A 22404-nucleotide genomic window follows, 5' to 3' on the forward strand; every position below is an offset into this window, starting at 1 on the left:
TAGCTCGTGTTTGTTTTGCAGCCAATCCACTTTATTTGACAAATGGATGTAATTTTTAGCAGAGCTAGTACCCTGTTCCTAGAAATGCTTTATTGCAAAATGGTTTCAACTGAGTATTGCGTTCACCTCATGAGGCAGAAGGTTATAGGTTAAAACCTTAATCTGTGCTGACACTACAATGGGAAATAGAGCCACCTGTCTAAAGTGCCACCTTTCTGATGAGATGCTAACCTGAAGTCCTGTGTGTTCCCTTAGGTGAATTTAATAAAAGTATTTCAAAAGAGTAGGGCAGTTCACTCTTGCTATCCTAATATCTCGACCATTACCACTGAAACAGCTTGGCTAGTGATTAATTCAGTGGATCCCACATTTCCCTACCTTGCTCTCGTTCAAATACTTAACTGGCTTCAAAGCAGTTTAGAATGTGAAACTTGTGAAAGGTGATGTATTCATTGGAGTCTTTATATTTTTACAGAATGGAATTGCTGTATCTGGAGTTATGGAACAATTTCTTTGAAAAGATTCTGAATACAGGAGGTGCATCCTCTGTCTCTACACTGAGTGATCTGCGACAGACAGTGACAGAAGTCATTGAACCAGATTATGAAATTCTGTATAATGATGCTTTCACACTAATGCCCCATGATTAGTGAATGTAAGATTTTTTAAAATGCTACTGTTTCAGGATCCTATTTTTTTTCTTGTTTTGAATAAAGGTGTCCATATATGCTTTTAATTTTATTGTTGCAGTGATTACACCCAAGTGACCTACTTTTTTTATATTAAATAAGTGTTTTTGTTTCAACTAACTTTTTGCAAACTCTGGATTAAATCTCAGGACCTTTCAGGTCTGTGAAGTCCAGCTGCTTACTGCCAGAAATTTACTGAGTTAATAAATCCTACAATATTTTCCCCATTTCCTTAACCTTGGTAAATACATTGATCTGGTTTGTAACAATTCACTAACTTTCTATGTTTTTTGATATCCTCACAAAATAATGGGTTAGACATTGCTATAAATACCAGACCATGATATTGATGCACCCTCTCTTCCTAATGTACAAAGCAGCTAATAAATTCAAGGGAATTTTTAAAAAATGCATTGCAAGTTCTGGAGATTCGCACTTTTCAATTTATTCTCTCAAGTGGGACCCCAACTTTGCCCCTGCTTTTATAATTTGTGCATTAATTGACTATTAAACAAGGTGTAATTAACAGTGTGGAAAAAGTGAGGACTGCAGAGCTGATATGTGTTGCTGGAAAAGCGCAGCAGGTCAGGCAGCATCCAAGGAGCAGGAGAATCGGCGTTTCGGGCATAAACCCTTCTTCAGGAATGAGGAGGGTGTGCCAAGCAGGCTAAGATAAAAGGTAGGGAGGAAGGATTTGGGGCAGGGGCTTTGGGAATGCGATAGGTGGAAGGAGGTTAAGGTGAGAGTGATAGGGCGGAGAGGTCGGGAAGAAGATTGCAGGTCAAGAAGGCGGTGCGGAGTCCGAGGGTTGGGACTGAGATAAGGTGGGGGGTGGGGAAATGAGGAAGCTGGAGAAATCTGCATTCATCCCTTGTGGTTGGAGGGTTCCTAGGTGGAAGATGAGGCGCTCTTCCTCCAGGCATCATGTTGCCATGGGCTGGTGATGGAGGCGACCAAGGACCTGCATGTCCTTGGTGGAGCGGGAGGGGGAGTTAGTGTTCAGCCACAGGGCAGTTGGGTTGGTTAGTTGGTGCGGGTGTCCCAGAGGTGTTCTCTGAAATGTTCCGCAAGTAGGCGGCCTGTCTCCCCAATGTAGAGGAGGCCACATCGGGTGCAGCGGATGCAATAAATGATGTGTGTGGAGGTGCAGGTGAATTTGTGACAGATATGGAAGGATTCCTTGGGGGGAGGTGTGGGTGCAAGTTTTGCATTTCTTGCAGTTGCAGGGGAAGGTGCCAGGAGTGGAGGTTGGGTTGGTGGGGGGTGTGGACCTGACGAGGGAGTCGCGGAGGGAGTGGTCTTTCCGGAACGCTGATAGGGGAGGGGTGGGAAATATATCCCTAGTGGTGGGGTCTATTTGGAGGATTAACAGTGTATCCTTTTAAACAAGTGAAATTTGTTAATGACTTCCAATCTATTTTTAACACTGACATTTATGAATTAATAATAGGTTATATATTGTCAAAATTTTAAATGTTTTCCTGTCTCCTTTTATCCTCAATCTAGCTTTTTTGTCATTCATTTGTTTCTTTTTGCCTTTCCTTATTCCATCCTCTTCACCCTGCCCTCCTCTACACCAAACCACTCTTTATGATAGGTTCCATAGCCTCACCACTTAGTGGGACCAATAAGGGTGATGCAGAGTTTCCCCCAATGCCATCTAACAAGGACTAATAGCAATGCTCTTTTTAAGGACTTCCAATTAATCTGAAATGAGCAAGAGTCGTAGGGAGTTAGTGGATTTCATGTCTGAGCCTGAAGTTCACAGTTGAAATCTCCAGAAACTTGAGCACCTAATACAGAATTACAGTCCAGAGTAGGACAGAGAGCGTTCTGTGCTGTAAGATTGTTAGCTTTCAGAATGAGACTTTCAACCAAGTTTGTCTAGTCTTGAATGAATGTAAAAGATGTCATGGCACTATTGTTGAAGAGCAGTATATTTCCTGCTGCTGATGAACGGCATTAATTCCTTAACCAATGCATTTTAAAGATTGCTTGTTTTTGCTTTTGTTTTCTCCCCCTCTTCCTTTACAGCTTGTCTAGCTGTACTTCAAGTGCAGCCATTGCAACTAGGACATATCATGGTACAAAAGCAGACAAGAGATATGTTTTGTCATTTAATTTCTCCTGTCCATTTTATTTCAGACCTTTCCTATTGCTCCTCTTGTCTCATCCACCCCACATAAATCTTTCACTTGCTCAAGACCCATTGGATTTTTAATCTTGATTTAAAGCTCAAGACTGGAAATATGAAATTTCTCTCTCCATAGATGTCTGATCTGAGCTTTCCAGCATTTACATTTCTGATCTCTAGTGTTTGCATTAGTGTTTCTGCAGATGTGAAGATTAGTTGGACATATACTTCAGTTGTGAACTGAGATGCACAGGATGCCTTTTGTTTGTTAAAACAGTTCAAAATAAATTGGCTGTCAAACTCTACTTTTCAGATGTAGATTTTGCTGGCTGGGCCAGCATTTCATCACCAATTTCTAGTTACCCTTGGTGAGTTGCCACTTTGAACTGCTGATGTCCATTAATGCAGTGTATCTACAGTGCTCTTAGGGAATTCCTGGATTTTGAGGGAATTCTGACTTTGTCAAAGGTATGATACAAATGCAAGTCTTTATCTGTGTATACCAAAGGCCTAATGGCCATCCATCTTGTGCATGCAACAGGCCTGTTTGAGACTGTCCAACTCTAAAGCATTTCAGGTGTCCCTTGAGGCACTGAACATAGCAGCTCTGTGAATCTTGGTGCTTTCTGATGCCCAGCAAAATCAAGGGGAGATGATGGAGTTGATTCCTCCATGCACCCTTGGCTGTTCAGACCTCTGATATGTTTGTGCTTCACATGAGCTTTCTCTTTTAAGTGGTGTACTGTTAGGCTGAAAATACTTAACAGGTTCTTTTAAGGTTTGATCAAATTGCTTACAAGAAGAAATGTGCTTCAGTATATGTAGCTAATTTATTAGCTTCATTTACTTTGTTTTGCATGAACTGCATATCTAATGAGTGAAGCTATTGGCTTAAACTACTTCAGACATCTTTAACAAACGAGTCTCACTGTCTTATGCTGTCGCAGACTCCTAGGTGACAGCTGACACTCCAAGCTCAATCTCCGATTCCATGGCATGAGTTGTGTGAACCCCAGACCAATAGTTTGAAGTCCGTGGCCACGGTCTCTCAAATCCAGTCCAATCCTGAAAGTCCAAGTGGAACTGAGGCCCTAATATTGATGATATTCTGGATATGTGCTGATTCCCATTTCATAATAACTTCAGTACTTTTCCAGTCCTCAAATAGGTGGAAGACAAGTCCAGGTAGCCCTATAAGATCGCATAAGTGGATGGTTCCCATTGATGCTCACAGTCAGGCAGTTCTCCCCCCAGTCAAAACCGCTTGCATTAGGCCTGTTTTTTGTGTACTTTTCAATTATTACTTCAATTGCTCATTGTCATGTCTACTTAACCCTTAACAACTAATCCTTTTGATGGTCTGGTTTGAAGATATTTTGAGCCTAATAATACAATTAGATAATAGCTGTCCACATTCATTCATACCTACAGGCACCCTTTTTAATTTCTACTTTTATATAAAGAAGCACTTAGTCTCCATCTCTCCTGTTATACTTTACTTACTCTAATTCTACTTGCATACCTTATTGCTTTCTTTCCCATGTACTTAACCAACTTTCCCTTGAATGCACGTATACGGTTTGCCTCCAGATTCTATGTAGTATCATCTTTCAAATTCTCTCCACTTCAGAGTACAGAATTCTCTATTGAAGTTTTGGTCCCTATTAAGTCCAATATGGAGCACCTAAACTACCAAGACCCAATAATAAACATGAAAGACCCTTTCTGCTTTTTTTTTAGAAAATAGCCTAGCCTGTGTAGCTTTTCCTAATGAACATAACAACATTTCTCCTCCATTTTCGCAATTTTTGATTTTATAGTACCTTTAGCAAAATGTTGCACTTTATTTGCTCCCATGCCTATAAATTAAATTTACCCACTTTCCATGACTTAATATCTACTTGTGTGTTTCAATATCGGATTAGATTAGATTAGATTACTTAGTGTGGAAACAGGCTCTTCGGCCCAACAAGTCCACACCACCCTGCCAAAGCGCAACCCACCCATACCCCTAAGGAGGATTCTAAGGAGACTGGAGAGGTGTGCAGGAAATTCCTGAATCTGGGTCTCGGATGGCAGTTGTGGCTTCAGCTCATGGTTATTTAAAATTTTGAGGATGCACAAGAGACCAGAATTGGTAGTGTAGGAATATGGCCTGTACAGAGATGGGATGTAATGTATATACACCTTTGTACACTGCTGACAACAGAGCAGTAGTCCTACAGGTCAGAAGTATCTATATAGCCTTCCAGTTACATTATTTGCTATAGCATTATCGTAATGCAGCAGTCAATATGGTAGTGATTCCCTTTTCAAAGGGAGTAAGGCATTTTTGTATTGAAACTGTGTTAAGTAAAAACTCTTGAAACATCTGAGAATGAATTAACCAAAAAATGTTTGATAAGGCAGAAAGCCTGATTTTGTAGAATTGAACAGCCTTTATTGTCACATACATTCAGAGTATAATGAAACATTTATACCTTGCCAATTGGAGTGCTGACTTAGATACAAAAGTACCAAGGCATTTAGGGTTGGAGAGTAAATGCTGGACTAGTCAAAGACACCCTCGTCCTGTGAATGAATAAAAAAACTCATCTACATACTCTTATATCAACGTAATGACTGAAAATGAGTCTGGTAACTTAACTTTTTAGATATGGACACTCTCTTTAAAGCATTGCCAGGTCCACAAGTATTAGTCGCAAAATGAGCTTTCCTGAACTGCTGTGATCTCCCATTTGAGGTAGAGTCCATTGTTTCAGCTGAATCAGGCTCTGCCCACAGAAAATACAAAGTAAAACACTGCAGAAGCATGAGTGTAAATGAGTAATGTTAAAAAGCAAACTTAAATTTCCCAAACTGTTCAGCTAGTTCATCTGATTCAGTTTGGATTACATGGATAAGTAACAGAAACTGGACTGGGCTTTTAAAACAGGAGGGGTTTGATTGCTGCTAACAGGATGGTTTTCCTTTTGTAGTAATTACCAGAACAGGTAAGAGATCAGTGGTAAATATGGGAAAGTAACAGCAATAATGTCAATATGTCACAGAGAAGATGATAGTGCTGATAACTGATGCACAAATTTGCCCTTGTTAATGAAACATCCCAAAATATGATTTAATATCTTTTATCATGAGTATCAATCATACAATGTCTTATATAACTACAAAGTGCATTCTTCTAATTATCTTTTCTCACTTATTTGATCATCTTCCTCCATTTCTTTCCATCTTCATGACACCCTACTCCCTCTACAACTTGATTATTGTAAATATCCCATCTGCCGCACTACTGTCCTTTTCAAGAAGGAAATCCACCATCCTTATCTGGTCTGGCTTTCATGTGGTTACAGATGCACAGTAATGTGATTGACTTTTAATTAGGGGTAGGCAATAAAAAAAAATTGAACAATTGATCATCAACCCACTTAGAGTAAATTTATTTAGAAATGCAGTTATATACATAAGACAATTAAACTTAAATTAACTTTGTACAAATATTAAAATACTATCTTCACACCAATTGCAATATACAGGATTCCAAATAATTGTGAAAGCAAAAGCCAAAGATGCACAGGTTGAGTGACCCTGACATATTCCACAGCTCCACTCAAAATTATACTAACAGCCAATTCACAAGAAACCATGCTCTTGCGTCTGCATCAACAGCAGGATGGCTGTACAACAGCATCCCATTCCTCACTTAGGAAACACCAGAGAAATTCTTTTATTTACAATGAAAAATGGTGAAATCTAATCATTGACACACACCTCCCCACTACAGCCAAGCCCAAGAAACAGTGATTACAAAAAAGAAGCACTGGCTAATCCACGTACACCATTTGGAATACATTCACACAGCATCTTAGCATAGGCGCACACAGTCTCTCAGCTGCAAGGATAGGAAGGTGGAAACACCAGGAATCTGGTTATGTCGTGCTGCTGCTGAGAATCAGTAGTTGTGGATCTGATTGTTAGCTTGCAGCAGGGGTGGATTCATTTCACCTCAGAGAGCTCAGCTAGAAAGTGGCACTCAATACCACCAGGGTTGGTTAAGGCAAAGCCAGAAGTGAGACAGAAAAGAATAGGAAGTTATGTTGGAGAAGTGGTTCATATGGAGCACTAACCTACGCAAGGTGGACTTACAGCTGTAACTTGTATGCTATTTTTAGGTCAACATAGCTTTTTTTTTCTTTTTAAGAATCCACTTCTGGTTAGGGTATCCATGCTGGTGCTCACTCATGAGATCTCCTGGGGGTTTGAGAGAAAAGTTTTCCAGATTTTTCTCCTTTGTTCTAGTTTTTAAATCTGGTTTTGGCTCTCCCAGAATGCCAAGTGGTTTTGAGGTGGGGTGGAATATGCCTGCATTGCAGTATACAATGCCTCAGGGTTGTTTGGGACAGGCCTATCATCATTTTTCATATGCTTAGTTAGCCCTCATGTTCAGTTGTGCTAAATGTAACAGAGTTGGGGAGCATTTAGGAATAAGGACAGACATTGGTCCTCACTTGGACAATATATGTTCAGTTCAGGCCAAGGAACAAAACCTGGGAAATACCCAACTCACCTCCAAGTGTTCAAGCAGCCTGTATTACTGGCTCACTAATTTAAAAAGAGAGTATACAGTTAGTGTTGCCAGCATGCATGGTATACCTCACATGAGTGTTTTGGGCTCCATATGTTCCTATTTATCTAGCCCTAGCCTTTTGGGTTTTATCAATGTGCTTGCAATGCTTGGATGTTAAAATTCATTTCTTTGTGTTCAAACCTGTTAAAACCAACACTCCTCTTGATTTCTGCACTTTCCAGCTGTGTTTCTATCCTTTAATGCACCCCTATCTAACGAAGCTCAGTAGCAAAGTGTCTTTGATCATTTTACTGTGATAGTTCAGTAATTTAAAAAGCTTTATAAATGAAAGTGCTGTTGATTGAATTTGGCCAAGCCTAGTTTTCACTTTGTTTGGAAATATAGCTACACAATCTAGTCACTGAAGCCGTACCCTGGAATTGCACTTTTCCAGGCCTGTCAATAAAATAGGTGAAAACAGGAAAATACACATGTACACACACACACAAATGCACCCCCAACCACCCATACATACACATCACTCATATCAGCAAGGCAAAAAGAGAAAAAATATTTCCATTTAGCCTTTCTGAAGTTTAGGTCAAGGAAGAGAATAGCCACCACTATTTGGTATTCCAGCGATGGAGGACTGCAAGCATTACAGGGTGAATTTTAGATAGAAAGTCACAACTTTTACACTACCAGCTTAAGTGGACAGATTTTACAGAATCGGGGGCACTTACTCACTGGTTGTGATGTATTGGAAAGGCCACAATGACTATCAAGGGAGCCCAGACACGATGACCCATAGTGAGCCAAATCCAGAAGGTTATGAATTCAAGCAGCCCTTCTGACAATTGAATACAAATTCTATCTAGCATTGATAGTGAAATGCAGAACCAAAGGAGTGCTGCACTATCAGAGGTTCTGTCATACAAATGCAACCTTAAACTGACCCTCCCTGGTGGATGTGAAAGATCCCATGGCACTTTTTCGAAGATCAGGGAACATCTCTGTGTCTAAGTCAAATATGTATCCCTCAAGTAACACAGTAAAACAGAATCTCTGGTCACTTAACTGTTTGTGGGACTTCATTGTGTGCAAATTGCCTGTCATACAGCAGCGTCTGCACTTCAAAGCTACTTCATTGGCTGGAAAGCATTTTCGGATGCTCTGAAGTTGTAAAAGGTGCAATATAAATGCAAGTTATTTCTTTCTTTCCTCATTGTTCAACTCAGTTACCACTAATGTTTCCTGGTCACAGATACTGAGTTAAGGGGAAGTCCAGCTTATGCCTGAGGTACGGTGGATCAGTGGATAGCATTGCTGCCTCACAGCACCAGGGACCTGGGTTCAATTCCAGCCTTGGGCAACCGTCCATGTGGAGCTTGCATGCTTCTCCCAGTGTCTGCAGGGAGTTTCCCCCCCCCCCCCCCCCCACAGTCCAAAGATGTGAAGGTTAGGTGGATTGGCCATGGGAAACACAAGGTAACAGGGGTAGGGTAGAGGGTGGGTCTGGCTGCTGTTCAGAGGGTCTGTGGGCCGAATGGGCAGCTTCCACACTGCAGAGATTTTATGTCACTTGCTTATTTGCCAGAATTAATTTCTCAAAACAAAGAGTGGCTTGCACAGAAGCCAAGGGAGGACCTGGCTCTAATCAGCTTTCTACAGGGGTTAGTTACTGAATAGTGCATCCCAGTTTGTGTCTCATTGCAAGTGACATGGGTTTCACTAATTGGTTCTTGTTTGATCCCACCCCAGATGTATATTTGCAGAGCAGCACTCCTTATTCAACCAAAAATATCTTTTCTGTTATATATCAACAGATCAACCGCAAACTAATGTCAGTGACCTGAAACGCGATTACACTTGGTTTAAATAGAATAAAAGGGTCAAATTGTTTGTTCTGATGTTGAACTTAATCAGTCGATTAACTTCAGGAGCTGACATTTGTATGGTCTGCCTTGTCTGAGGGAATGGATTAAGTAGTAAATGGAGCCTTCTAACCTATCATAACCTGGACTAGGCAGTGGTGACAGACAATGGAAGCAGGGATGGTACTGAAGACCAAAACAGGGGTGACAGAAGAGCATTTAAGATGCGCAGGTCAGGACACCACCACCACTCAGCATCTAGTCTACAGCCTGTGTAGTGAAAGATGAAAGGTTTATCCGTCGCTCGCCAGAGGGTGACCATTCCCAGCATTACCCCCACGTGAAGGCAGCATCTCCATTGCCAGAATGTGCCCAGTCCTGGGTGTAGATGCGACTGAGTCACAGAGTCATGTCCATACTGGGCTTCAGCAGAGTGAGGGGAATGTCTTTACTGCAGCTCCTGTTACAGGATTTGAGTCAGTTAATTGGAGATGGAGAGCCAAGTGTTCAGGAGGTTGAGGAAGAGGAGGAGAAAGCCACAGAGGTCCCCTAAGCATCCTTAAGCAGAGGAATATCTGAAACAAAAAGGGAACAGGGCTTGAGTTAAGAATCAACTGATCATCAGCTTTTAGTTCGCAGCCTTACTGCAGGCACAACAACACCTTCATCTAAAACCTTAAGACTTAATGGATAGCTTCCCCCTCCTTAGCTCTCTGACCTCCTCCAGCCCCACATCCATCCATCCATCCCAGAGTGCAGTCCTTGAAACCAACTTTGTGGTCCCTGCTGCAATTTTGTAGTTTTTCTCTTTTATATCTAGAAGCGTTCTTACAGACAACAAGGCTTTTTCTCCCCATCATCAAATCACCGTATTGTTCATCTATTAAACACTGCCAACGAATCACCCATGTTTCCAACTGAATAATTTATGTGCAAAGCCTATTAAGCGTAACGCAAACCATCAAAAGGTAGAGGGGGAAGAGCCTGATATTTTGTGTCCAATCTTGCTCATGTGAAACATCTTGGGTCATTTTACTATGTTAATTAAATCATGTTGTTGCATACTTCTTTATGGAAATTTTCATTTCTTCCTCTGATATAAGCTAATGTTTGGAACAGGGAGAGCCGGGTAGTAAAACGTACAGTACCCTGAGCTTAGTCAGTAAGGGCATAGAGTATAAGAGCAAGGAAGTCAAGTTAAACCTTTACATATACTTATTCAGCATTAATTGACGTTGAGGTTCTGGCTCTGGTCACTGCAATTTTGAAAGCAAGTGAAGGCATTAGAGAGGGTTTACAAGAATAATTCCAGGAATGAGGATCTCCTGTTATGGTAGATTAGAGAAGGTTGGGAGGAGATTTGGTAGAAATATTCAAATCATTGAAGGGTCGAGACAGAGAAAACCAGCCTCCTTTAGTGGAAGGATTAAAAAGCAGAGGGCATATGCTTAAGGGAGTTGGAAAAAGAACCAATGGTGACATGAAGAAAATCCTTTACATACAAGGTCTCGGAGCTGGAATGTAGTGCCTGTGAGTGTGGTGGAGGCAGATTCAATTGCGGAAGTTAAGAGGGAATTGGATTATTATCTCTGAAGGAAGAACGTGAGAGAAAGGGCAGGAATGGCACTAAGTTAAATGCTCCTTCAGAGAGCTAGCACAGATATGGCAGGCTCAATGGGCTTCTTTTGGGCTGTAACCATTCTATGTATACACTTCATCGGTATTCGGCCTGCGAGTTTCAATTAATAAAGGTAACAACTCAAATGAACGTGCTGAACAAATGGAGAATGTGGGCACAGTTATAATGTTTAAAAGACACTTCGAAAAGTACATGAGTAGAAAAAGTTTAGAGGGTTATGGGCCAGGAACAGGCAGGTGGGATAATTTGGGATTATGTTTGGAATGGACTAGTTGGACCAAAGGATCTGTTTCCGTGCTGTATGATTCTATGAGTGTACAATGGGATCTCGATCAGCTGGGCCAATGGGCTGAGGAGTGGCAGATAGAGTTTAATTTAGATAAATGCGAGGTGCTGCATTTTGAGAAGGCAAATCAGAGCAGGACTTATACACTTAATAGAAAGGTCGTAGGGAGTGTTGCTGAACAAAGAGATCTTGGCGTACAGGTTCATAGCTCCTTGAAAGTGGAGTCGCAGGTAGCTAGGATAGTAAAGAAGGCGTTTGGTATGCTTTCCTTTATTGGTTAGAGTATTGAGTACAGGAGTTGGGAGGTCATGTGGCTGTACACAACATTGGTCTCCTTCCTATCAGAAAGATATTGTGAAACTTAAAAGGGTTCAGAGAAGATTTACAAGGATGTTGTCAGGGTTGGAGGTTTTGAGCGAGAGGGAGAGGCTGAATAGGCTGGGGTTGTTTTCCCTGGAGCGTCAGAGGCAGAGGGGTGACCTTATAGAGGTTTATAAAATCATGAGGGGCATGGATAGGGTAAGTAGACAAAGTCTTTTCCCTGGGATAGAGGAGTCCAGAACTAGAGGTCATAGGTTTAGGGTGGGAGGTAAAAGATATAAAAGGGACCTAAGGGGCAACATTTTCACGCAGAGGGTGGTACGTGTGTATGGAATGAGCTGCCAGAGGAAGTAGTGGAAGCTGGTCCAATTGCAGTATTTAAAAGGTATCTGGATGGGTATATGAATAGGAAGGGTTTGGATGTACTTGGACCAAGTGCTGGCAAATGGGACTAGATTAGGTTAGGATATCTGTTTGACATGGACGAGTTGGACCAAAGGGTCTGTTTCCATGCTGTACATCTCTATGACTAAGTGTCAGAAATGATAAATTATAACATTAAAAGGTTCCTGGTCTCAGTAGACCAAAAGGCTAACTCTACATTGCTGACTTTCCAGTGGGGAGTCTCCCTCTTTTGGTGAATGGGAGTTTAGGGATTCTGTAATTGTCTGGTACAACGTCATTGCACTGCTTCCAACCAATGGGACAGGGAGTTATTGCTTATAGAAAAACCCTTTGCCAAAAGGCACAAATACATGGATACAAATATAAAATCAGACAATAGTTACATCACAGTCAGAGGCCATGCAGCCTGCTGTGTCAAGGCTGGCTCTCTGCAACAGCAATCCAGTCAGACCCATGCCACAATCCTATTCCTAACCCTGCAACTCTGAAAATGACTCTCTTCAATTACTGAATGAAAAATGAGACAGAAGGTATAAGTGAGTACACAATGAAGAATAAGGAAAATGAGATACAAGGAAGAAAACAGATATATATTTACATGCAAATGTATGTTGGTATGCAAATTTATACAATCTAGGACTCCCCACATTGTATAATTCATCCTCCACTTTGTCAGTCAAACACCTATAAAACATCAAGCCCTGTAGGAGATGCTGCTTACCATCAGTAGATCCCACAGGGGAGGAGAGAGATAGAAGACTCTGGACATCACTGCTCTCAGAGTCTTGGGTGTCAGAAGACAGAGACAGCCTCATCACCAAACTACGAGAGTGTGCAGGAGACGAGAAGGCAGGCTGATGAATCAGAACAGTCTCTGACCGGTTACCACTGCCACGGGCCTCAGAGTCACCAGGACTTTCTGGGCAGTCATCAGCACTTCTGCTGCAGTGGGCACCTTCCAGTGGAGCGTCTTCACCTGGGACTGGCCCTTCCGCCATGACGATCTGTACCCGCGAACCGGAAGGCGGGATGGCAGCACCTGAACTGCCGTACACAGCTTCTTCATATGATGGAAGAGACACAGGAACCCCATCCACTACAATGGACACCTGATCGCCTGACACTCCCTGATCTCGCCTGGTGACAGATGCAGACAATGTGGTTAAACACAATGCGACTAGCTCATTGGCCCAAACCTCAGGAAACCGTGAGGAGAATCAAAAACAGGAAGGGGCCATTCTTGCCCCTTCAATTAGACCCTGGATGACTTCCCATTATCACAACTCCATACTGCACAGTTACAAGCTTCCAAAGCCTCCCCTCCCCCTGTCCCAGACTGACAATGTCCCTGCAGACAGACATGCACACACATCTGCTTTGACCTATCTTTACTCACCTGCTGTGGTGAAATGACTTCAACTTTGGTTGCAGCAAAACAAATAAAACTACCAGGAGGAGGATCAGGGCAACTGAGCTGGCAGTTGAAGCAACTATCGATAATGTTGGCACTCCGATCGTTGCCCTTGTATCTTTATCTAAACGGAGATTAAACAGAATGAGCTTCAACATCAGTAAATTGCATTTACGCATTCAATAATCTGAGGTACTCACAGCCATGACTGAAATTACCAACATACTTCTTGTATATTTTATATACCTCAGAGATGTGCATAAGTTGTGAGTGTATCAGAACGATTATTCAATGCTTTAAAATATCTGCTCCATGCTTCCAGTAATTTATACAGTTTGCTTACTCTTTCTTAGGCCACATTCAGGCTTTAATGAATCAAGCATAATAAGCATCAATACCAAATAGGCATCATAGGAGAAAGTGAGGACTGGAGATCAGAGCTGAGAGTGTGGTGCTGGAAAAGCACAGCAGGCCAGGCAGCATCCTAGGAGCAGGAGAATCGACGTTTTGGGCATAAGCCCTGATAAATAACAACCAATAAAAAATGTAAATCCACTTAAGGGGTTTCTGAACATCTAAAATATTCAGAACATAAATACCACCCTTGCCTCCAATGTATTTTCTGGGGAATTGATTCCATCACAGCAAAGGCTTACAAATGTGGATCTGTGCATTTTTGACACCATATGGGCTAGCACGAAGGGGGCAGACGGAAACAGAGAGACAGAAACAAAGAGTGAAAGACATAGAAAGAGCAAGAGAGAGCTACACACCGACAGAGAGAAATAGAGGAAGTCGTAGACAGAGGAGCAGAGGGACAGAAACAAATAGAATGAGAGAGAGAGAGAGAGAGACAGATGGAGAGAAGACACACAGAGAAGGATAAACATACTGTGACAGACAGGGAGAGAGAAAGAGAGTCAGACATGCAATGTGACATACGTAGAGAGATACAGAGGAAGACACAAAAAAAGAGTGAAGCTTGTGCACACAGGAAGAAAAAAAGACGTTTTTAAAACGTCAATTTAAAACAATGTCACCTGGAACAATTCACATTCATAAGGATGAGACTCCTTACTTTTAATTATTCACTTTCTGGGCCAGAGAGGCTGATTGGCAATCATTAGCAATTGTTATGCTATTAGATAGTTGTATTGTTAAATATCACACATCAAATTCTGTGGCAAGTTTAATGTGCACGTGAAACAATTTCATGAGACTCACTGATGCCCTGACCTGTTCTGCCTTTATGTGGTTGCAGTCCCACACCAAAATCATTGCTTCCCTGAACACGATAAGACCGTAAAGAAACAGGAACAGGGGTAGGCTGTTTGGCCCCTCGAGCCTGCTGCACCATTCAATAGGATTATGGCTAACCTGGTATGCCTGATGACCATTTTTCTGCCCTTTCTCCATAACCCTTTATTCCCCTCTGATTAAGGGTCTATTTCAGCCTTAAATAGACACAAGGACTCTGCTCCCACAGCGCTGTGTGGCAAAGAGTTCCAAAGACACTCAATCCTCTGAGAGAAGAAATTCCTCTTCATCAGAGTCTTAAGTTTGCACCTCTTTATTCAGAGACTATGCCCTCTGGCACTAAACTTTCCCATGAAGGGAAACATCCACTCAGAATTTGAGCCTCTTAAAAATCCTGTGCATTTCAATGAGATCACCCCTCAGTTTTCTAAATTCCAGTGAGCTGAGTCTCAATCTGTTTACCCTTATGACTCTATCAGACAATCGTTCCATGCCAGGGATCATCGTGATGAACCTCCTCTGAACTGCCTCCAATGAAATGATATCTTTCCTTAAATAAGGGAATCAAAACTGCCATCAGTACTCCAGATGTGGTCTCACCAGCGCTCGTACTGTTGCAGTAAGACTTCCCCACACTTATACTCCAATGCCCTTGAAGTAAGAGCCAACATTCCATTAGCCTTCCTGGTTACCGTGTGCACCTGTGTGCTAGCTTTCTGTGGTTTCATGCATAGGTTCACACAAGTCCTTTGTGGTGCAGCTTTCTGCAGTTTTTCGTCATTTAAGTAATACTCTGTTCTCCCTTCCAAAATGAACAACATCACATTTCCCACCTTATAATCCATTTGCCAACTTTCTGCCCACTTAGTGCCACCTATCAATATCTCTCTGTGAACTGATGTATCCCTGTCACAACCTGCCTTCCTACCAATTTTTATGTGGTCTGCAAATTTGGAGAAGTCATAATCCAGCCCAATGCACATGGGCAGCTGGGGACGGGCAGTAAATATTGGCTTGCCCAGCAAACTCCAAGATTAACTGAGGAAAACATTTCAGCTCTAAACTCCACACCAGAACCGTGGGTTCAAGCTCCTGAGTTCTGAAGACATGAACACATAGTCCAACCCAATACAGAGGAGCCTTGTCATCCGAACGAGATGGATGGGCACTATTTCGTTCGGATAATTGATTATTCGGTTAATCGATTCAATGCCTTTCTTCTGGGGCTCAGAGTTTTCTGTTAAGTCCACTCCCCGTTCAGGAGATGAGGCAGCAGGACACCACGCGCGAGCCCCCGCGCCCAACCCTGTCCAACACTGCCCCCCACCCACCCCAACCCCATCCAACACCACGCCCCATCCGTCCCCAGCCACCGTCCGACCCCTGTCCACGCCCCTGTTCCCAGTCCAACTCAGCTGCCCCACACCCCCACGTTTTGCCTGAATTGCTGTGCTCTTCCAGCACCACTGATCCAGAATCCACCCCTCCACGTGCCTCCCGTTTGCCAGATAATATGAAATTTGGATAATTGGTAGTCTAATTGATAGTCGGATAATTCCTCTGTACTCCTGATGCAATACTAAGGGAGTCTTGCATTGTCAGAGAAGACTCCCTTCTATCAATCAGGCGACTATAAAGATTCCAATGCACAACACAGTTTAAGCGTGTTCTACCCTGTGTCTGATTTATGTTTGGGAGAACTTGTTGTCCAAAAACTAGTTGCCCCGTCTCTTTCACAAAAATTTCAAAAAGAGGATATTGTGTGCAATTCCGGTCTCCCTCCTGTAGGAAGGATGTTGTGAAACTTGAAAGCGTTCAGAAAAGATTGACAACCATGTTGCCAGGGTTGGTGGGTTTGAGCTATAGGGAGGGGCTGAACAGGTTGGGGCTGTTTTCCCTGGAGCGTTGGGGGCTGAGGGGTGACCTTATAGAGGTTTATAAAATCATCAGGAGCATGGATAGGATAAATAGACAAAAGTCTTTTCCCTGGGGTGGGGGAGTCCAGAACTAGAGGGCATAGGTTTAGGGTGAAAGGGGAAAGATTTAAAAGGGACCAAAGGGGCAACTTTTTCACACAGAGAGTGGTGCGTGTATGGAAGGCGCTGCCAGAGGAAATGGGTTAGGCTGGTACAATTACAACATTTAAAAGACATCTGGACGGGTATATGAATAGGAAGGGTTTGGAAGGATATGGGCCAAGTGCTGGCAGGTGGGACTAGATTAGGTTGGGATATTTGGTGGGCATGGACCGTTTCAAATGAAGGGTCTGATTCTGTACTGTACATCTCTATGCCTATAATTTCTTTGCTGTGAATCATTTTGGAGCATCTAATCACCATGAAAGGCACACGATGAATACAATTCCAGGTTCTGGCACATACTGACCTGGGTTCAGCCTGCAGCTGATCTCCATCGCGGGTTTCCATTCTCCGTTCTCACAGGTCAGGTACTTGTAGTCTCCCTTCAGAGTGTAGCCCTCATCGCAGAAGTACTCAATGACTGTGCTGGACACAAAGCTGCCACACGGTGAGGGGTGGCACGCAAAGCCTCCATTTTCTGGTTGCAGTGGCTGCCGGCAGACTGCTGGGAATAGACATAAAGAGTCATTAGCGAACATGGGAAACGGTGCATTTATGGACCTGCCCTTTCAAACGCAACCCAAAGGGCCAGACCCTGTCCCTGCTGCCCGACAGGTTAACTCACACCAAGTACCATTCATCTATCATGTTTGTGCCTGTTTATCTATGATGTCTTGAGAGGTCCCTGCTTTTCTCCAATGGTGACCTTAGTGTTTCCCTGATTTGGAATCACTGGCAACAATGCATGCCTTGGCCCTGAGATCTGACCATCTAAACTTCTTTGTCTCTCTTCCATTCTCCCTTCCTTTGAAAATACTCCACAAACCCCTCTGCCTGACCACACCGTTGCTCACAGTGTCCTTGGGTGACGGTCCAAGCAGCCGGATCACCACCACCTTCTTCAGGGGGTTTTGAGATGGCCAATAAACACTGGCCCAGCCAGCAACGTCCATGTTCCAGGAGTGTTTTCTTTTTGAAAAAAATGAAAGGACGGCAGTAAAAATGGACTACGCCAAAGAATGAGAATGTGGGGAGGTGGGTTTTACAGAGTGGTTTAAAGGATAAGAGAGCAATAAACAGAGGTGGTTTTTAAGTTATTTTTTACCAAAGCTATGTTATGCAACTATGCAAATGCAAGAAGCTGCTGATGCGAGGTTATGTGTGCATAAACTATAGTGGCTCCCATGTTTAACTTTCACCTTCAGGTGATCAACTCAGACAATGAACTAAAATCCTGCTTGGCTAGCTGATTTGGGAGATGTATTGGATGGGCACAGTTGGGTTTTTCATTGGTGCCCAATGCATCAAAATATCTACAAAAGGCCACAAAACTGGTGACTCCAGTAGGGCTTTGTGGTATTGGCCACATTGATGGGGCACAGCAGAGTCAACCGTTCCACAGATGTGCAGGTTCATAGTTCCTTCAAAGTGGAGTCGCAGGTAGATAGGATAGTGAAGGCGGCATTTGGTATGCTTTCCTTTATTGGTCAGAGTATTGAGTACAGGAGTTGGGAGGTCATGTTGCAGCTGTACAGGACATTGGTTAGGCCACTGTTGGATACGAAAGAGATTGTGAAACTTGAAAGGGTTCAGAAAAGATTTACAAGGATGTTGCCAGGGTTGGAGTATTTGAGCTACAGGGAGAAGCTGAACAGGCTGGGGCTGTTTTCCCTGGAGTGTCAGAGGCTGAGGGGTGACCTTATAGAGGTTTACAAAATTATGAGGGGCATGGATAGAGTAAATAGGCAAAGTCTTTTCCCTGGGGTGGGGGAGTCCTGAACTGGAGGGCATAGGTTTAGGGTGAGAGGGGAAAGATATAAAAGAGACCTACAGGTCAACTTTTTCACACAGAGGGTGGTACGTGTATGGAATGAGCTGCCAGAGGAAGTGGTGGAGGCTGGTACAATTGCAACATTTAAGAGGCATTTGGATTGGTTTATGAATAGGAAGGGTTTGGAGGGATATGGGCCGGATGCTGGCAGGTGGGACGAGATTGGGTTGGAATATCTGGTCGGCATGGACAGGTTGGACGGAAGGGTCTGTTTCCATGCTGTACATCTCTATGACTCTATGTACCCCAATTACATTGTCAGGGAACAATGTCACTGGGTGTCTGGGAGAATTGTTCTCAGAGCTAACATACCTTCACCTTGATGATAATATGATCGACTAAAGAAACACAACTTATTGTAGACCCTTCATGAAGCTCTGAGCTATGTAGTCAGTCAACTAAGTGCAGAGAACCATTAAGTTGTGTCGATGGGAGCTGGGTGTTATGTTAACACTGGGAATGAAGCCCATGCCAAACTGAAAAGGGGCTTACTGTAGGCTGTGAAAAGTCCCTCCACTCCTGCTTCAACAGATTGGTCCAATTCAATAAGAGATTTGGTGCCCTGCAATATTAACAGGGCCCTGGTTGCCACTGTAGTTCTGAGTAATTGAGGTTTATGGCACATTCACTCCAACCAGTCCCAGGGGACGTAGAATTAATAAGGTCCAATAAATTTGGAATTAATTTTTGTGGATCTCTATGGGGAGGAGTAAATAATCTAGACAGCTGCCCTACCGTGACAAAAAAACCTATTCAACTGAAACCTCCTTTCACGGCTTGGTTCACTACCCCAAAAGGTAATGGTGGCATGAAACCACCTCGATGGTTCTCTGCAGGCGTCCTGTAAGACCTCAGGATGAGGCCAGTTCCTCAGATGCATGAGGTGAGGTGGGGTTGAGGGGGTGGGGTGAAGATAGAGGAGGGTGCAACTAACGGGCTCTCCCAAGTCAAATGCCATGGACCCAATTGATGAGTTGTGCAGGGCAGGGGCATGACATGGTTCCAGGAGATTTTAGATTAGATTAGATTACTTACAGTGTGGAAACAGGCCCTTTAGCCCAACAAGTCCAAACCGACCTGCCAAAGAGCAACCCACCCAGACCCATTCCCCTACATTTACCCCTTCACCTAACACTACAGGCAATTTAGCATGGCCAATTCACCTAACCCACACATTTTTGGACTGTGGGAGGAAACCGGAGCACCCGGAGGAAACCCACGCAGACTCAGGGATAACGTGCAAACTCCACACAGTCAGTCGCCTGAGGCAGGAATTGAACCCGGGTCTCTGGCGCTGTGAGGCAGCAGTGCTAACCACTGAGCCACCATGCCGCCCACATTTTGGACACATGGGGAGACATCTGGTAAGATTTCCCAAACCGTCAACCCACAAGTCCTCCTCCCATCACCCCTTCAAGAACCAGGATACAACTTGGAGGGAACGTTCTTCACAACATCCTGGTTACCATGCCAACCATAACCGGGTGACAAGCCCGGCATCCAATTGTTGTTGTGGGAGCTTGCTGTGCACAAATTAGCTCTTATGTTTCCTTCGCTATAACTTCAACACTACTGCATTGCCTGTCAAGTGCTTTTGGGAATCCTGAGGTCACAAACAGCACTAAATGATTGACAGCTCTATTGTACTGCAGATACTAAACAGCAATACAGTCACCGTGGCAACAGCCAAAAGACTCATTCTGTTCAGGTACTGTTCAATTATGTCATCAATCCACTGGTATTTATTCAGCATCAAGAAACTAATCTACATTCCAGCGACAGAACAATGATGTTCGACAATAATATCACTAATGAAGCATCAACACAATTAATGCTGAGCTGCTGGGAATGGAGATCACAGAGAGAACCGCCCAAAGACAGTATGAACCCCCTCCGGCAGCACCTACTGACCATACCCTCTCAGGCTTTCTCACAGTGCCCAATGCCATGTTAATCCAGTTCCCTCACACTGTCACTCAGTAACCCCTCTCCCCTAGCACCCTGTGTTACTGACTGTATCTCTCCTGATGTTAATCCAGCTCCCTCACACTGTCACTCAGTAACCCCTCTCCCCTAGCACCCTGTGTTAATGACTGTATCTCTCCTGATGTTAATCCAGCTCCCTCACACTGTCACTCAGTAATCCCTCTCCCCTAGCACCCTGAATTACTGACTGTATCTCTCCTGATGTTAATCCAGCTCCCTCACACTGTCACTCAGTAACCCCTCTCCCCTAGCACCCTGTATTACTGACTGTATCTCTCCTGATGTTAATCCAGTTCCCTCACACTGTCACTCAGTAACCCCTCTCCCCTAGCACCCTGTGTTAATGACTGTATCTCTCCTGATGTTAATCCAGCTTCCTCACACTGTCACTCAGTAGCCCCTCTCCCCTAGCACCCTGTGTTAATGACTGTATCTCTCCTGATGTTAATCCAGCTCCCTCACACTGTCACTCAGTAACCCCTCTCCCCCCCAGCGTCCTGTGTTACTGACTGTATCTCTCCTGATGTTAATCCAGCTCCCTCACACTCACTCAGTAACCCCTCTCCCCCCCCAGCGCCCTGTGTTACTGACTGTATCTCTCCTGATGTTAATCCAGCTCCCTCACACTCACTCAGTAACCCCTCTCCCCCCCAGCGCCCTGTGTTACTGACTGTATCTCTCCTGACATTAATCCGGTTCCCTCACACAGTCACCCCTCTCCCCCCAGCGCCCTGTGTTACTGACTGTATCTCTCCTGATGTTAATCCAGCTCCCTCACACTCACTCAGTAACCCCTCTCCCCCCCCAGCGCCCTGTGTTACTGACTGTATCTCTCCTGATGTTAATCCGGTTCCCTCACACAGTCACCCCTCTCCCCCAGCACCCTGTGTTACTGACTGTATCTCTCCTGATGATAAGCCCAGCCCCTTCGATCCTGTGAGATTCAGATTTATTTTATTGATCCTGTTTAGAAAATTGTGGAACAGATGAGCCTGGACCTCCCAGCTCAGTGGTAAGGTCATGACCAGTGCATCACAACAGCCCTCCTGTGAGATGTTATGGTTGGGTTTAATCCCAATGGGGAAAAAAAGCACCAATTATAGGCTGTCCAAATTGCTTATTCTTTTTCCCAATCCTCCTGTGCATTCATTCATTCACTCATACATGCTCTCTCACAAACAAATATGCACATACACACACACACCCCGCCCAGATATGGTGGAAGGTCAAAGGCAGTATCATTGTGTTCACTATCATTTCCAAGGCAGAACCACATTTGGAATGGACAATATTTCTTCATTTCTTCCCCCCCGATTTTCCTCCAATGGGTTTTTTATGCCCCCTCCTCCATCTCATTATTGATACAACTATGTCCTGCTTGGTCACATTACTGTAGGTTTGTGATCACATGTAGACCAGACCAGGTAAGGGTGACACATTTCTCCCGCAAAGTATACTCAAGGAACTTCCGGGTTCTCCCTCCTGCTCACCACCTCTGAGCCTACCTCTCAATTTAACCTATTGATTTTAAAATGTTATCGCAACCACTGGCTGACTTCCTGCAGAAGGTCAGATCTCCAAATTAATCAATTAGCAGCATTGTAGTTATGGTGCCTGTCCCAGACAATACAACAGTGATCTCAGGCAGTTGTTTGAACACTTTCTGAGTGCCAGAAGGGTTAATAGTAGCAGCAGGCCCTGACAGCTGCAACATTCCTCTCCAGAGTATGCCCTTTAGTGGAATGTCCATTGTTGCAGGATGATCAGAGGAGACAAACAATTGTAACAACAGAATAGACACGGTCATGAACTCACCCTGACTTTACCTGAAACAGCAATAGACTGTGTGGGGAAAGGAGCAGAAAGAGAGAGAGAGAGATTGAACAACAAGAAAAGGAGAGCGAGAGAGTCAGAGTGAGGGCGAGA

General features: G+C 43.7%; 2 protein-coding genes across 3 annotated transcripts in view; one reads left to right on the top strand and one right to left on the bottom strand.

Annotated features, from left to right (window-relative positions):
• The window catches only part of bub1bb (BUB1 mitotic checkpoint serine/threonine kinase Bb), an 84776-nt gene extending 83676 nt beyond the window's left edge, over positions 1–1100 (top strand). The window contains exon 24 of the mRNA XM_043698179.2: positions 476–1100. Coding sequence (XP_043554114.2) covers positions 476–650 — 175 coding nt within the window. The 3' untranslated portion in view covers positions 651–1100. The remainder of the gene's footprint in view (positions 1–475) is intronic.
• Positions 1101–6246: 5146 nt separating this feature from the next.
• Positions 6247–22404, bottom strand: part of LOC122553817 (sushi domain-containing protein 6-like) — a 54118-nt gene continuing 37960 nt past the window's right edge. Inside the window, exons 3-6 of one of the 2 annotated variants that reach the window (XM_043698183.2) lie at positions 16969–17163; positions 13312–13450; positions 12637–13052; positions 6247–9839 (exon numbers count right to left, since the gene is read on the bottom strand). In XM_043698183.2, the coding sequence (XP_043554118.2) occupies positions 9814–9839; positions 12637–13052; positions 13312–13450; positions 16969–17163 (776 nt within the window). In that variant the 3' untranslated portion in view covers positions 6247–9813. Of the gene's footprint in view, positions 9840–12636; positions 13053–13311; positions 13451–16968; positions 17167–22404 lie in introns of both variants that reach the window. The other variant, XM_043698181.2, reaches the window with a different exon arrangement.

Source organism: Chiloscyllium plagiosum, unplaced genomic scaffold (assembly GCF_037043375.1).
Source record: "Chiloscyllium plagiosum isolate Xiang-an unplaced genomic scaffold, Cpla_swu_hap1 HiC_scaffold_8, whole genome shotgun sequence".
Taxonomy (NCBI): domain Eukaryota; kingdom Metazoa; phylum Chordata; class Chondrichthyes; order Orectolobiformes; family Hemiscylliidae; genus Chiloscyllium; species Chiloscyllium plagiosum.